A 13,436-nucleotide genomic window follows, 5' to 3' on the forward strand; every position below is an offset into this window, starting at 1 on the left:
AAACATCCATTCCTGTCTCTTTGTGAACATCTTTGTTTACAAAGATGGCAGACTTAGTTGACAGAGGAAGAAAACAGAATTGCATTAACTAAGTTCTTTTAAAGATATATTTTTCTATCTATCTATCTATCTATCTATCTATCTATCTATCTATCTATCTATCTATCTATCTATCTATCTATCTATATATATATATATATATATATATATATATATATATATATATATATATATATATATATATATATATATATATGAATAAAACTTGTTGGAGCTGGCATCAGAGGGCTATTGAATTTTTAATAATTGAGTAGCCATCTGCTAAGTGGCGTTCTGCTAACGTCAACGAATATTAATGTGTCTTTAGTGTCCTTAGTTAACAATTGAATATGATTTTGGGGTGGTGTTATGTTGATATTGATGGCAACGGTGTTATGATGGCATTAGGGTGGTCATGCATCCAGTTGAGAGACAAATCAAGTTAGTTGGAATAATAACGATGACAGGAACATCCACCATGAACAGCGAATGCTCGTTGCTAGCTAGCGTAGGACCAAGATTGTTTTGACCTGTGGGTATATTGAGCATGTCCTTCTCAGTGAAGCCATTTGATTTAATTGAAGTGTTTTGGTCTAAGGTAATTTGCAAACTGCAATGCAAATTCTCTTATTTAGAGGTTTGATAAGAAGTGCAAATGAAGTATGTCTCTTTCTGTTGTCTTGCAATAGCTACATGAAGCGCAAACTCATGTTCGCCCATGCAGGTGAGTTGATGTTAGGATTTAATACAAGTCAGTGATGAATGCAGGCAGGCAATGTAAAACATCACAAACTGCATGTTTCTGAGAGCTGCATGCTCACAGCTCCCTGTTTTCTGTGCTCTATATATGTCGATTTATTGAAGATAAAAGAGCAGATAGATGAAAGTGGAGCCAGATGGAGGAAGCGTGGAAAATAAAGGAGGAAGAAAGGCTGTGCTGTGCAAGGGGATTATACCATTTTTTTCTCAATGAGAATTCATCTGACTTTTCATCCAGATTATTTTAAATGCTGTATGCTTGCACCAGTCATGTCTGCCAAATCTGAGAGGCAAAAACAAAAAAAAATCATCACAACAGATCTGAGAAGTCAGATTGACATTGCACAGACGATAAACCATCTGCGCGACTCTAGATGGAAATAGAAAAGGTGTCAAAAAAACTTAAGTTAATTCATTGTTTTTTTTGTGTGTAATTCTTGTGCTTAAACCTAAAAGCACAGAGGAGTACTTTACCTTAATCTTTTGTTAAATCGGTTTTGCTGTGTCAAGCTAGCAATGCCTAGCTAGCATTAGAACTGCAAACAAACCAATGTTACCCCAGTCACTGTGTTAGCAACATTACTTATTCAGGAATCAAGTGTTAGAGGAATCGAGGTGACATTTTGCTCAGTGTAAAACCAGGCACAACTTTACGGTCTTGTTTGTGACAAATTTGCGCCTTGATGGGCATTACGGCTGTCATGGCTGACACATCCCCACCACATCTGCAAATTTGGTTTAAAAAAATCGACTAGATTTTAGACTTTGTTGAATCAGGCCGAAACTGTGGCTCAGGTGGTGTAACATGAAATAAATTCCCCACCCTGCCAACGTTTGTGCTGGACACATTGCCATTTCGCAACTGGCCAATGTGCTGAAAAAGATTTGATCCTTTCAAAATAAGAGATAGTCTGGAACAAATATGATGTAGTAAATAATCTTTGTGTGTGTGTGTGCGTGTGTTAAACAAAAATCACATCACATGCGTGGTATCAACACATCTGGATGTCATTTTTAATTTTGTCAAGTTCACTTTTAGCTTGCATTTTAGCAAATTTTAGTAATATATGAAGTAGACATGTATTTTGTCCATATTAAAAACACTTCACAGGTGCCTTAGTCACATATTTGTGACACAATTTCATAAAAGTACCCAAGGAATCACAAATTACAAACTTTTATCCAGGGCATGTGTTTAGTGATGACATTAGCTTCTTTTTCGGGCAGATGTGTCTCATGCAGTGAGCCAGCCCCTATCGGTGAAACAGCCTAGTCAAAAACAAACAGACTTTTGACAGCAACTCATGGTATACATAGGCAAGCATATTTATCTTCTCATTCTTTTAATGTTATGATTTTTGTGACATTAGTGATCATCTTTTGTCATTTTTACTTGTTCATCCCTTTTGTCATGCAAGGTCCTGTAATTAATGATTTAACTAATTCTGTAGGCTCCTTGATGTATCAGTTGCCATGGTGTCGCTATGGTTCTTTAGTTTGGTTTATTTTGTAATGTAGGCTAAATATCAGACAATATTTCAGGTCTAAGTTCTCAATGACACGTCAGAATATCAAGTCAAGCTCTCACGCCTTCACGTCATACAGTCGTCCAGGTTTTTTTTTCGAGTCTTGTTTTTTTAGTTTTCTAAGTGGAATCTTCTGTATCTAATTTCTGAGTCTAATTCTAGTTCACAATGCTCAATGTTGGAGATTTGTTTTGCTTCTGGATAAAAATTTTGATCCTCACAATCATGACATTGATGTAGCGGTCAGTATTCGGAATTGGAGTGCATGGATATGACAGCAACAGGCGTCTCACTGGCATCCAAACTCATAAATCAAACCAACAGCACACACACACACAAAACGAAGTGTCTTGAGAGCATGCCGTAACTCCTCTTTAATCTCACTCGTCCTACAGTCTTAACTTTTCCCTCCAGAACTACTCCACTCAACGACAGTTCCATGATTGAATTATGTATGCCCCACTACAGTGACATATTTTTCTCAAACCATAAGAGCAATACGAGTTTTTTTCAAAAACAATCACAAGCACATCAAGGCCAATTCAAGGCTCAAGAATGCTTTGTATAGTTCCCTTGCCCAACAGAACAGCTTTCGTGATAGAGGACTCACAGACTAATGTTTTGAAGATGAGAAGTGGTGCTACTGATCCTTTCAAAGTTGTCAGTCTCTGTACTAACCCCAAGCCACTTGACAGTTTAATGTGTCAGCATCGTTTAGCACATTGGCACATTAGAGTGCCAGCGACTTCTAGCCCGTGGTGATGCTGCTTCACCAGCTTGTTTTTATTTTTCACTTTGTCCCACCCTCCTTCCATTGATAAAATACTGTGCGCAAACATCACAAGTTGCATGGGGCAGTATTGTGGTTTGCATAGTAGAAAGCAACTTACTAATAGTCTGAAAGCATTCCTTAAATGAAGGAGCAGTACCCTGCCGACTTCCTCTGTCTGGTGCACACATCCATTTTTGACTCCCAAATGAATCACATTTCTTTTGCCATCCTCTCTCTCTTTCCTGCTTGTAACCAAGCTGTCTGTCTGTTTTGGCCTCTGATTGGGGTCAGGAGTTTAGTGGGGGAAAAAACATTTGCAGTTGATGGCAAGCGGCCCAGACACTTGCAAAAACCTGCAAGAATAAATAGCAGTTCACTCACAGCAAGCATTAACACACATTAGCCATTAACCTTCTTTCAAATGTCTTTTTTTACAGCTGTGCCAGCAAACACAGGCAGCACAAATCAAAGTGAATGCCTCTGACAAACTTCTCTTACCCACCACATGATATGAATGTGACAAAGACTCGACCTTCAGCAAAACACGAGAGGAATCAGAACAATGTTTCTTTAGAAATGAGAGCAATATCAAAATTGGTAAACAAGGCACATCACATGTGGAATACAGTCAATAAGATCTTAAATCTGAAATGAACTAAAATCAAACTCAATATTTAATTATTTAAAAAGTATAGAAGAAGAACCATGATTAGAAAAAAGATGCGGGAAAAGCTACAATGAAAATGCTACAGGGCCATAAAACTTTGCCATTCATTAGGAATTCAAAGTCACCTGTTACTTAATTAACTTAAACGTTAAATAGCTTTTCAACATGCAGCTTGATGAGAAAGTGATTAGCTCATCAGCCCCTCTATTCTGAAGTTCATGTTGCCATTGCTAGAGTTCCGTGGAAGAACCTCCAGAGCAACTCCTCCTTCCCTCCACATTTTAAAAATATATATTTTCATCCAAAAGTGATTGTCAATAATAGTTTTTCTATTCATCCATCCATTGCCTGTAGCCGCTTATCCTCACCAGGGTCGCTGGCTTGCCAGTGCCTATCCCAGCAGTCTTCGGACAGTAGGCGGGGTATATCCTGGATTAGTTGCCAGCCAACCGCAGGGACACAGTGACCAACAGCCATTCACGCTCAATCACAACTGAGGACAACTTAGAGTGTCCAATACGCCTGTCATGCATGTTTTCGGAGTGAACTCACACAGGCTTGGAAAGAACATGCAAACTCTACACAGGAAGACCAGAGCTAGCTAGATTTGGGAATCTGAAGTATGAGGTGGACGTGCTAACCACTCTGCCACCGAGCCGCCTAGGTTGTTTTTTTATACACTCTAAAAACATTTGGGTCGAAAATATCCCAATTTAGGTCAAAAGGGACCAATCTGCTAGTTGACTCTTTCTTCTGGGTAGTTTTGAACAAACTAAGTCACATTTTGTGGGTCATTCTTGTCACATAAGAAGTAGAATTCGGTCACTGATTTGTTTCTTGATGTAACAAACGGCATGAAGTTCCTATGATCCTTTCGTGTGCCATATCAATTTCATGCAGGATTGACTTCTGATATTAAGTTCTAGATTTCCAGTGAGACGATGTCAAAACATCAAGCTGCTCATTTTTTTTTTCATTTTTGTATGTAAGGACGGTTGCTTCTCCACTTCAGTGTCCTGTCTGCATCCGAGTCCACATTCTGCTCATCACATGTCAGTTTTGTACAAAATAACCCAATACTTGGTTCAAATTGAGCCAAGTAGTGGATAATTTGGAATTTGGTGCATGATCCAACTGATTCAGGGTATATGGGTTCAAAGATTGACTGGCAAGTAGACAAGTGTACCCTACCTCTTACCCAAGTTATTTTAGAAAGGCTCCAACTCGCCTGTGCCTTTAATGATGACTAGCACTACAATTATTAAAAAAAAAAAAAAGCTTCCTTTTTGTTTTTTCAATGTCATAGTTGGGTTCATCAAATGCTTTTGAAAATAGAAATAGTGAAGCCCCATTTATTCCAGGTAATACGTTCCAAACCCACCTGCCATAGGTGAATATCTGCGCTGGAACATAGAACAAAGAACATATATTCAACCAAATTGTTAAACCAAAACCATCTCTCATCCGTTGTCCATGACAGACTAACCGTAATTATAACCCTTCAAACAACTGCTACTTTAACACGCATACATATGCATATCTCTATCTTTATCAGTCTTGGCTCGATGAATCCTATTTCGCGTGCAGGTTCATGTTACTATTCTGCATATCACAGCCGTCCCCACCCTCCACCAAGGACAGCTCATTCCTTCAGGAGTCAACCCCCCACCCCACCTCCTTTATGTACACGAGGATGGAGAAGGAGAGATTGTGAGATCAAAAGGAGGTGCGAAGCATCAAGAGTACCGTCACCTTGGGGGAGAGATGCGAGAACGGTGGCGAGTGCTTCTTCTCTTCCTGATGTTTAATCATGAGCCTGTTGACCCTTCACATGCTTTTTGTTAGGGTCTGGCCGACTGTGGCCAAAACGCCAGTGCTGATCTCTCTGTCTGCTTGTAGTGAAATGGGTGGATATTTCAAACTCTCAGCTGCTGATGATATCATCAGACTGACATCTTTGCTCTCGATTGTCACAGTCGAGACTCGAAAGTGTTCAGGTGACACATTGGTACAATAGTAGGTATTGTTAACTATTGCACTACGTCTCAGAAAAGTTCAACAATGTCGCTGGCAGCAATCTTATTCTATATTAGATGAATGCTGAAACAATCTACAGAAAATATACTGATCATGCTCACCGTACTGCATTGCCTACATGTGTAATACAGAAATATAATATGTAATTTTCACTTATTATGAGCTGCCGGTACCTCTTAAACATTTATTCTGGCATCAGGACATTTTAATCCAGGATCTAGCCTCTGGCATTTCTGATTCAATATTTTTCACTTAAAAAATAAAGCAACCAGTTCTTCCTGTAGAGTACAGGTATTAAGCACTCCTGCAGTTTCACAAGTAATTTTAGATCTGAATAAAAACTTATGAGTGTTACACATTGGAGTGATATAAATTACAACACTATTGAGATTTGGGTTTCCATGTATAGCCACGCCATAGTGGGGCACTTTTCAGAGGTTTTCAGTATGATGTAATCCGTATTTACACCACTATAGCATAGATATTAATGAATAAACGAATAGCATCTTGAATCAGTGAAAGGTGAGCATTGTTGTCTTTTTGTAAAGGCAGAGAGTGTGATAGACACTTGTATTGGATCTGTGTCAATGGTGCACCCGATGCATATTATTTACTATTGTGTACACTCACACACACTCAAACCAAAGTGCCCTTTAGCGATGACATTCTTTGTATTCATTATTTATACAGCATCTTCATTTTTTACATTGTCCCCAACCTTGTGCTTGGCTCTCGCTTCATCCCTTTTCTCTCCTAGTTATGTTCACATATCTCACTGTCACATTCACCGCCTTATCATGTCAAACATCACTTCATGCACTACTATAAGTCAACATCCTCTCCCATCTATCTCCTCTCTGGCTAGCACTCTGTCTACACAATCTTTCCTTTCATCTTTTAACCTGTCGGTTGTGTTTGGCTGTCAGTGTTTTGCACCATGGTGTGTAACTGACTGGACTCGACGTGTGCTTGTCGCACAGGTATATATATATGTGTGATAGGTCAACTGGCTTGGATTATTTCATCTTTAATTTGAAAGCAACTTTAATTACAAGCTGGATGTCGGTCTCTCTTTTAAATGGTCAAGTGGATGATCACAAAACCCCTGACGTTTCTGGCAAGCAACCCTGTGTTTTTATTCACATCTTAAAATTTCTATGATTGAGTTTTTTGAAGCTCTTCTTTGGGTTTTAATATACATTCTGTCTCTCTGCAGTTTATGTTGAATTATTTGCTTTGTAGGATGCATTACAAGTGTCATTTCACACCTAGCATCTGCTATCATTTCATTCTATTTGACACTGTATACATGCCAAGACACAGTGGGCAAAGCGCAGTGTAATTTGGTATGCTTCAGCTGCACCTGAGTGGGGGAAAGGCAGGTGATTATCTTATTTTCTGTAGACAGGCATTTTACAAGCATTATTATTATTGAAAGAATCACCAGCATATTGAGTCTACTTATCTCTACATGTACATTTTCAGTTATAGTACATTTGTACACTTCTCTGTAAGGGTGCAGTGCGTTACGGTTGCTGTTCTGTTGACTTGACATTATTGTGATCTGCCATGCTTAATGTTATGGCCCTTCCATATCAATGCAGCACAGTGGAAGTGTGTAAATACAATACAGGCTTTTAATTACTTAAAGTAATTTAATAGAAACCCCTGCTAGCTATGTGTGTGTCTATATATATATATATATATATATATATATATATATATATATATATATAATGTTATGGCTCTTTCATTTTAATGCAGCACGGTGGAAGTGTGCAAAAACTGTAGATTCTTTTAATTACTTAAAGTATATATATAAGTAATTAAAAGCATCTACAGTTTTTACACACTTCCACCGTGCTGCATTAAAATGGAAGAGCCATAACATTAAGCATGGCAGATTACAATAATGTCTGGTCAACTGAACAGCGAAAAATTAACTTTCCATTCTGACCCATTTTCAAAAACATTTAGTCACCTTTGACATCTGAAATGCATTATTATGCTGCATTTTGTGATTTTTGCATTTTGTGATTTTTATATGATATTATTCAATAGGTAAAATTAAAGCAGGTTGATCAACAATTAATCAAATACATCAGTTCAGGAGTGTTTACATACTTATGCGCTGCAAGTGTGCCGACTGGTCTCAGCTACGGGACCCACATTTTCCCACATTTTAACTGTGAAGCCCACTTTTATAGTAAGTTAAAGCAAGCTACCCCCCCAGCAGCCTTTGTAAATGCATGTGTCATCCATTTCAGAAATAAATACACATAATTACATGTGCAAAGTGCATTTCAGAGCATCAACTGAAAGAAAATGCATGTGTGTGTGTGTGTGTGTGTGTGTGTGTGTGTGTGGTATGTTGCCCTGGCTGGCAGTAATGAATCCAGTGAAGCTGTTGGCACGAGCAAGGCCACGCTATTAACCTCTCTGCCAGCGAGACTGATCTCACCCTGTCCGTCTCGAAGGCCTAATGACACACTCACACACTGAGCGCTACACACACACACACACACACACACGCACACGCACACACATCTACACCCCCCCCCACCCACACACACACACACACACACACACACACGCACACGAACCTGTCCTTTCTAATCAAATTCCCATTGACGTGGAATGTATTCTATATTGGCCAATTGCTCTATTGAAAACATCATTGTGACAATTTCCATAACTTTCCAATAACTCTTCAGAACAGTTTCACATGTATTAATCTCTATTTGCCGTTGTGAGCCACATTATACAATGTTTCACTTGAGCCATCATTTCAAACCGGATTTTTATGAGTAGATGTCCTTGCTATTATCATTCACAAGGAAACTACAAATGTACAGCATGTGCTTTTGAGCTTATGAGACCTTTGTAGTTGTTACATCATCCTCATGATCATAGATATTAATCACTCCTGGAGTTTTTCTCTTTAAAGACTTAAGAGGAGGTTTCAGAGTTTATCTCATGGAGGTGAACTTGAACTATAAGCTTTTGCACCCGCTGCAAATTACAGCCTGTGCACCATCTTTTTAATGAGGTTTTGGCCAGGCTGTCCTATGAATAACGTAAATGATGGAATAACAAAGTGACATGACATGAGAGAAAAAAATATGACGTGGGAAAAATATGACATGAAAAGTGCTGTCATATTGCTTAACCACCAGCTGTAAATGATGTTTAGTCATCTGTTTGGATTTTGTGTGTGTGTGTGTACATCTGCGCATGTGTGTGAGACAACTAACACCTCCGCAGAAATCCTTAGAGTGAGTGAGGAGCACCTGGCCGTGTCTGTAGTCATAACAAATGACAAGCAAGTATTAAGACTACATTTGTATGTGTGCCAGCCTCTCTCTCATATTCCCGTTCATAACCATCGTGTAATGCAGCAGCGACGCTTGGCAAGCGACTTTTTAACTGCACCGCCCTGGAAGGCCCCAGCTCATTGGCGCGTCCCTCATTAGCGTTACGGCCGAGGACGGGCGCGCCACACTATCCCATGCACCTCATCCCAGCTGCGATCCGAACAAGATAGAGATAATTTGAAGAGGATGACACATATGGCGAGCCAGAGGACATTGCGTTAGAGTTCTTTGCAGTGTGAGTTCATTAGGCACAGGACTGCTGGGAGTCCGTAGTCATTCTGGCCTCGCTAAATTGAGATCCCTTTGCCAAGGGACGTAGGGATGAATTGGAAAATGGAGACAAGCCCGTTTCTACTGCCTCCTGTGGGATGTTTGTAGGTATTTTGTTCCTCTATCAAAGAAGTTGCAACTCAATCAATCCATTCTGTGTTTTGTTGTTTTTTTTCCGTGGCAGGTGGTGCCCTACAGCCAGCAGGGGATGGGCGCCTACAGTCAGCAGCAGCAAGCAAGCCAGCAGGGAACCCCGCCCTATTTCAGTCCCCCGCAACAGACCCCTCCGGGTCCTAACCAGAGCCCTTACTTGCCATCCCGACCACCGCCTCAGGTAACAAAACGCTCGCGTATACACTCTCGCTGACCGCAACCTGGCACATCTGAATACACTAATTAGAGCCAAAAGAAAAATCTCCACTTATCAAGATGATATTGCTCAGTTCTGATGAAACTACAAGAGAATCATTCAATTATATGTTTACCATTTATTTATAATTATTTGTTTGGAATGTGAAGTTTGCATGTTCTCCCCAAGCCCGTATGGGTTCCCTCCGGGCTCTCCGGCTTCCTCCCACGCTCCAAAAACATGCATGGCAGGTAAATTGGACAAACTAAAATTGTCCTTAGGCCGATTGGTTGCGTGAATGGTTGTTCGGCTATGTGTGCCCTGCAATTGGCTGGCAACCAGTTCAGGGTGTCCTCTGCCTACTGCCCGAAGCCAGCTGGGATAAGCACCAGCAAGCCTTTGACCCTTGTGAGGATAAGCAGCTCTAGAAAATGGATAGATAGGTGAATGTTTGGTTATCGATAGCTTTCTGTGACAAAATGAGCAAATATTAAGGCTAAAATTGCAAATTCTCTGTCCCCTTCACTGTCAGATTTTTTTTTCAAGGTTTTCTGCCATGTATTTTTGAATAAACACAAGCAATAAATTAATTTATTTCAATTGAGTTGAAATCAAATCAGCATTTTGCTGGCCACGTAAAATGATGCGGCTGGCCGGATCTGACCTCCGGGCCTTGAGTTAGAAACCTGTGATTTAGAGTCTTCCTTGGAATTCACGCTGCATTGTTATTCATCCCTGATTAAAAACTAATAAGAATGGTCTTTTATGCAAGGTAATTACAATTTATTAGATAGCACAAAGATTTTAGTAGAAAGCATTATGCAAGCGGGTATATTAGGGAAACCGATTTTTATCTTGCTGACCAATTTCAATTGGCTAGATGACTTATTTCTATAGTGCCTATGATGTACGCAATACTAAGTTATGTGAAAGTTGGAGGGATAGGTTGTGATAGTTTCCATGTATATATTTTTTTATTCTACTGTACATTCTCACCCGACTAAGTTCATAAACAGCCTTACCACCCTAATCACAGTGATTTTGGACCTGTCACACATGAACTTTTTGTAACTTGAACGGCTAAGAAATTGTCTTTTTTTCGCTCAGAATCCGAAGCGGGGTTCAAGTTCATGTTGTTTTGGAGTCCAGTGATGGCTGGCCATGTGTTTTCCATCCACTGTGCAGCCAGTGTGGAATGACTGTGGCCTGGATCGAAACGGAACAAAATGGTGCTGGGAGAAATATCACAGCTAGATGAGAGAGGATTAAAAGAATATTCTAATATTGTCGCTGAACAAAATCAGAATGGCCCAAACCTTGTCAAAGATGAGGATTAGGGATTATATTTTAAAGACTCAAAATTAATAATGCTTGACAATTGCATTAAATATGTTTTTTGGAGCTGTAGTACACACAGAAACACACACGGCTCAGCCAAGTGAGCAAACATTTTTCACTCCCAGCTCCAAGATCCATGGCCATCCTGACATTTGGTGATTGCAACAATGTGTTTTCATTATTAGCCGATGATATGGCAACAATTGACCCATGCTGACATTTATACACCAAGGTGCAGTACTTCCACTCTGCCATTGTGATTGGGGATAGCTGTTTTTGCACCGATGCTGTTATTTTCTTTATTGGTCATCATGCCATCTGCTAAGTTGAGCAGTGAGCAGGTTCCTCTCTGTTTATGCATACTAAGAATAGCCTGAAGAAAAGCCGATCAAACATCATAGAGAAGTGAATGTCGTCTTTGTTCTGATCAAGAAAGATTGAAACCACAATAGTTATCAAATGAAAAAAAAGATTACCTGGCATAGTGTCAATTGAAAGTACTGGTAAGTATTATTATTGTTGAAGGGAATTTACACATTTGTTGATTATTTTTTATTTGAGTGTAATTTCATATCTTGATTTCTAGAATAGACTGTTGTTGTCATTGTATTATTTTTTAGTTAGTCTAGAAATCTAAAATTATCGATTGGTGGAAAAGCTTGACTTTTTTCCACAGACCAAAAAGTTAAAATCGATTTGAGTCAGAGAGTGTTCCAGAAAGTGGAAATAACTTATAAAAAAAAGAAAAAAGTTCATGTCTTTTATTTAGGATACAAGAGTAAACATGGCTGGAAATTGAACCTACAGGCTACATCTGGCCGGGATTACAAATAGAGGATTTGGTTTCAATGGTTTCAGATCAGAGTTGTTCTTTTCTCCGAGTGAGCGTACGTCGTTTGTGTCAGTTTTGTGTACGCGTGTCAGCGTGAACACAAATCGGCCGAATGTGCTGCAGCAATTCTGAGCTGTGAAAAGGTCAAATGGTGACCTTTATTTGTGATTCGAGGCTAAAATGAAGCATGATGTGAGCCGCACTGAACAGATTACACACGCGCGCTGGCACACACACACACAAACACACAAAAGATTGCAAACCCGCAGCAGATTAGGATGTCATTGTGGTTTAGACCCCTGCTTTTTGACCCCACATTAAATTGAGAAATCCAGGCTGCAACGTTCTTTATGTTGATCTTCGGGCGTTGTGTGCAGCATCCCACAGCCCACTTCACTCCCATTAACCCTAGCCAGAGGACATCCTCACTCTGATGGAACCATTCCTGCTTCCTTTGACAAAGTATTAGCTCTGCAACCAAGAACTATTAGCCGGTTTAGTAGCAAATTGAACGGAAAATAGCATGTTTCTTTGAGTCTGTTGTACTGCTGTGACCTCCTTCGATTGCAAGGAGCAGCACAGGATATCAAGATATTTCTCCGATGTCAAGGTTGGAAGGATATACAAAAATATGAAATAGAGAAGAAAGCTTTTCACAAAAAATGTGTCTGGTGTTTTTTTAAATGTCGTGCTTTATTTTTTTTAGGCTATCCATTTGCTAGCTAGATAGCGATCTATCTACTACTACCAAGTTATCTATCTAGCAATTTTAGGGTAATCAGATTTTCAAAAATAAAAAGCAGGACACGGCAAGTTCAACAAAATTGAAATACAGTATGCAATTAATTGTCACCAGGAACTATTTTTACCATACTGTATTTAATCACTAGTCAATCTGGTAAGCAATGGCTAGGTCAATATTTTAGCTCATGCTAAATGCTATCTTGCATGACAGTTTAAAACTGTTAAACTAGTCAATGTAATCAAAGATCCAACCTTTTTTTTGTTTGTCTGTGTTTTGCTTTATCATGGTGTTGTGCCAATGTAGTTCAATTTGTATCGTCTCCTACTTGAGTTGACTTTTGTCTGTTCTGATTTTGCTTTGTCAAATAATGAAATGTTTCCACGTACCCTCTGCAATGTGCTCACGGACTAGTCATGGCTGTTTGGCATATTGAAATAAGTATTTGTGGCATTTGAGATGTTCAACTGCCTGAATGGCTATTGAACGCATCTCGAGTCAACTGCATGAGGGAATGCAGTACTCATTTTGTTTCTCCATGTTGCTGTCGATTGTCGAATGTGGTAAAAAATCTGGTTAATGGAACTGAAAATCAATTAACCCAACATACTGTACCTCTATGTTTGACATTGGGAACGCTCAACTAGCTGTGGTCTCATTTTCTATGGTTCATCGACATGGAAGTTGGAAGTAGCTGTAGTTTCTAGTATGATGTGAGTGTGAAAGTAAAC

The 13,436-nt window shown here is 39.4% G+C and overlaps 1 protein-coding gene across 1 annotated transcript in view; it reads left to right on the forward strand.

The window, feature by feature from the left end:
- arid1b (AT-rich interaction domain 1B) overlaps window positions 1-13,436 on the forward strand; it is a 194,959-nt gene that overhangs the window by 46,757 nt on the left and 134,766 nt on the right. The window contains exon 3 of the mRNA XM_088433133.1: window positions 9,629-9,778. Within this exon, the coding sequence (XP_088289259.1) occupies window positions 9,629-9,778 (150 nt within the window). The remainder of the gene's footprint in view (window positions 1-9,628; window positions 9,779-13,436) is intronic.

This window comes from Hippichthys cyanospilos, chromosome 14 (genome assembly GCF_059441005.1).
Source record: "Hippichthys cyanospilos isolate Australia breed blue-spotted pipefish chromosome 14, RoL_Hcya_1.0, whole genome shotgun sequence".
NCBI classification, from domain to species: Eukaryota; Metazoa; Chordata; class Actinopteri; order Syngnathiformes; family Syngnathidae; genus Hippichthys; species Hippichthys cyanospilos.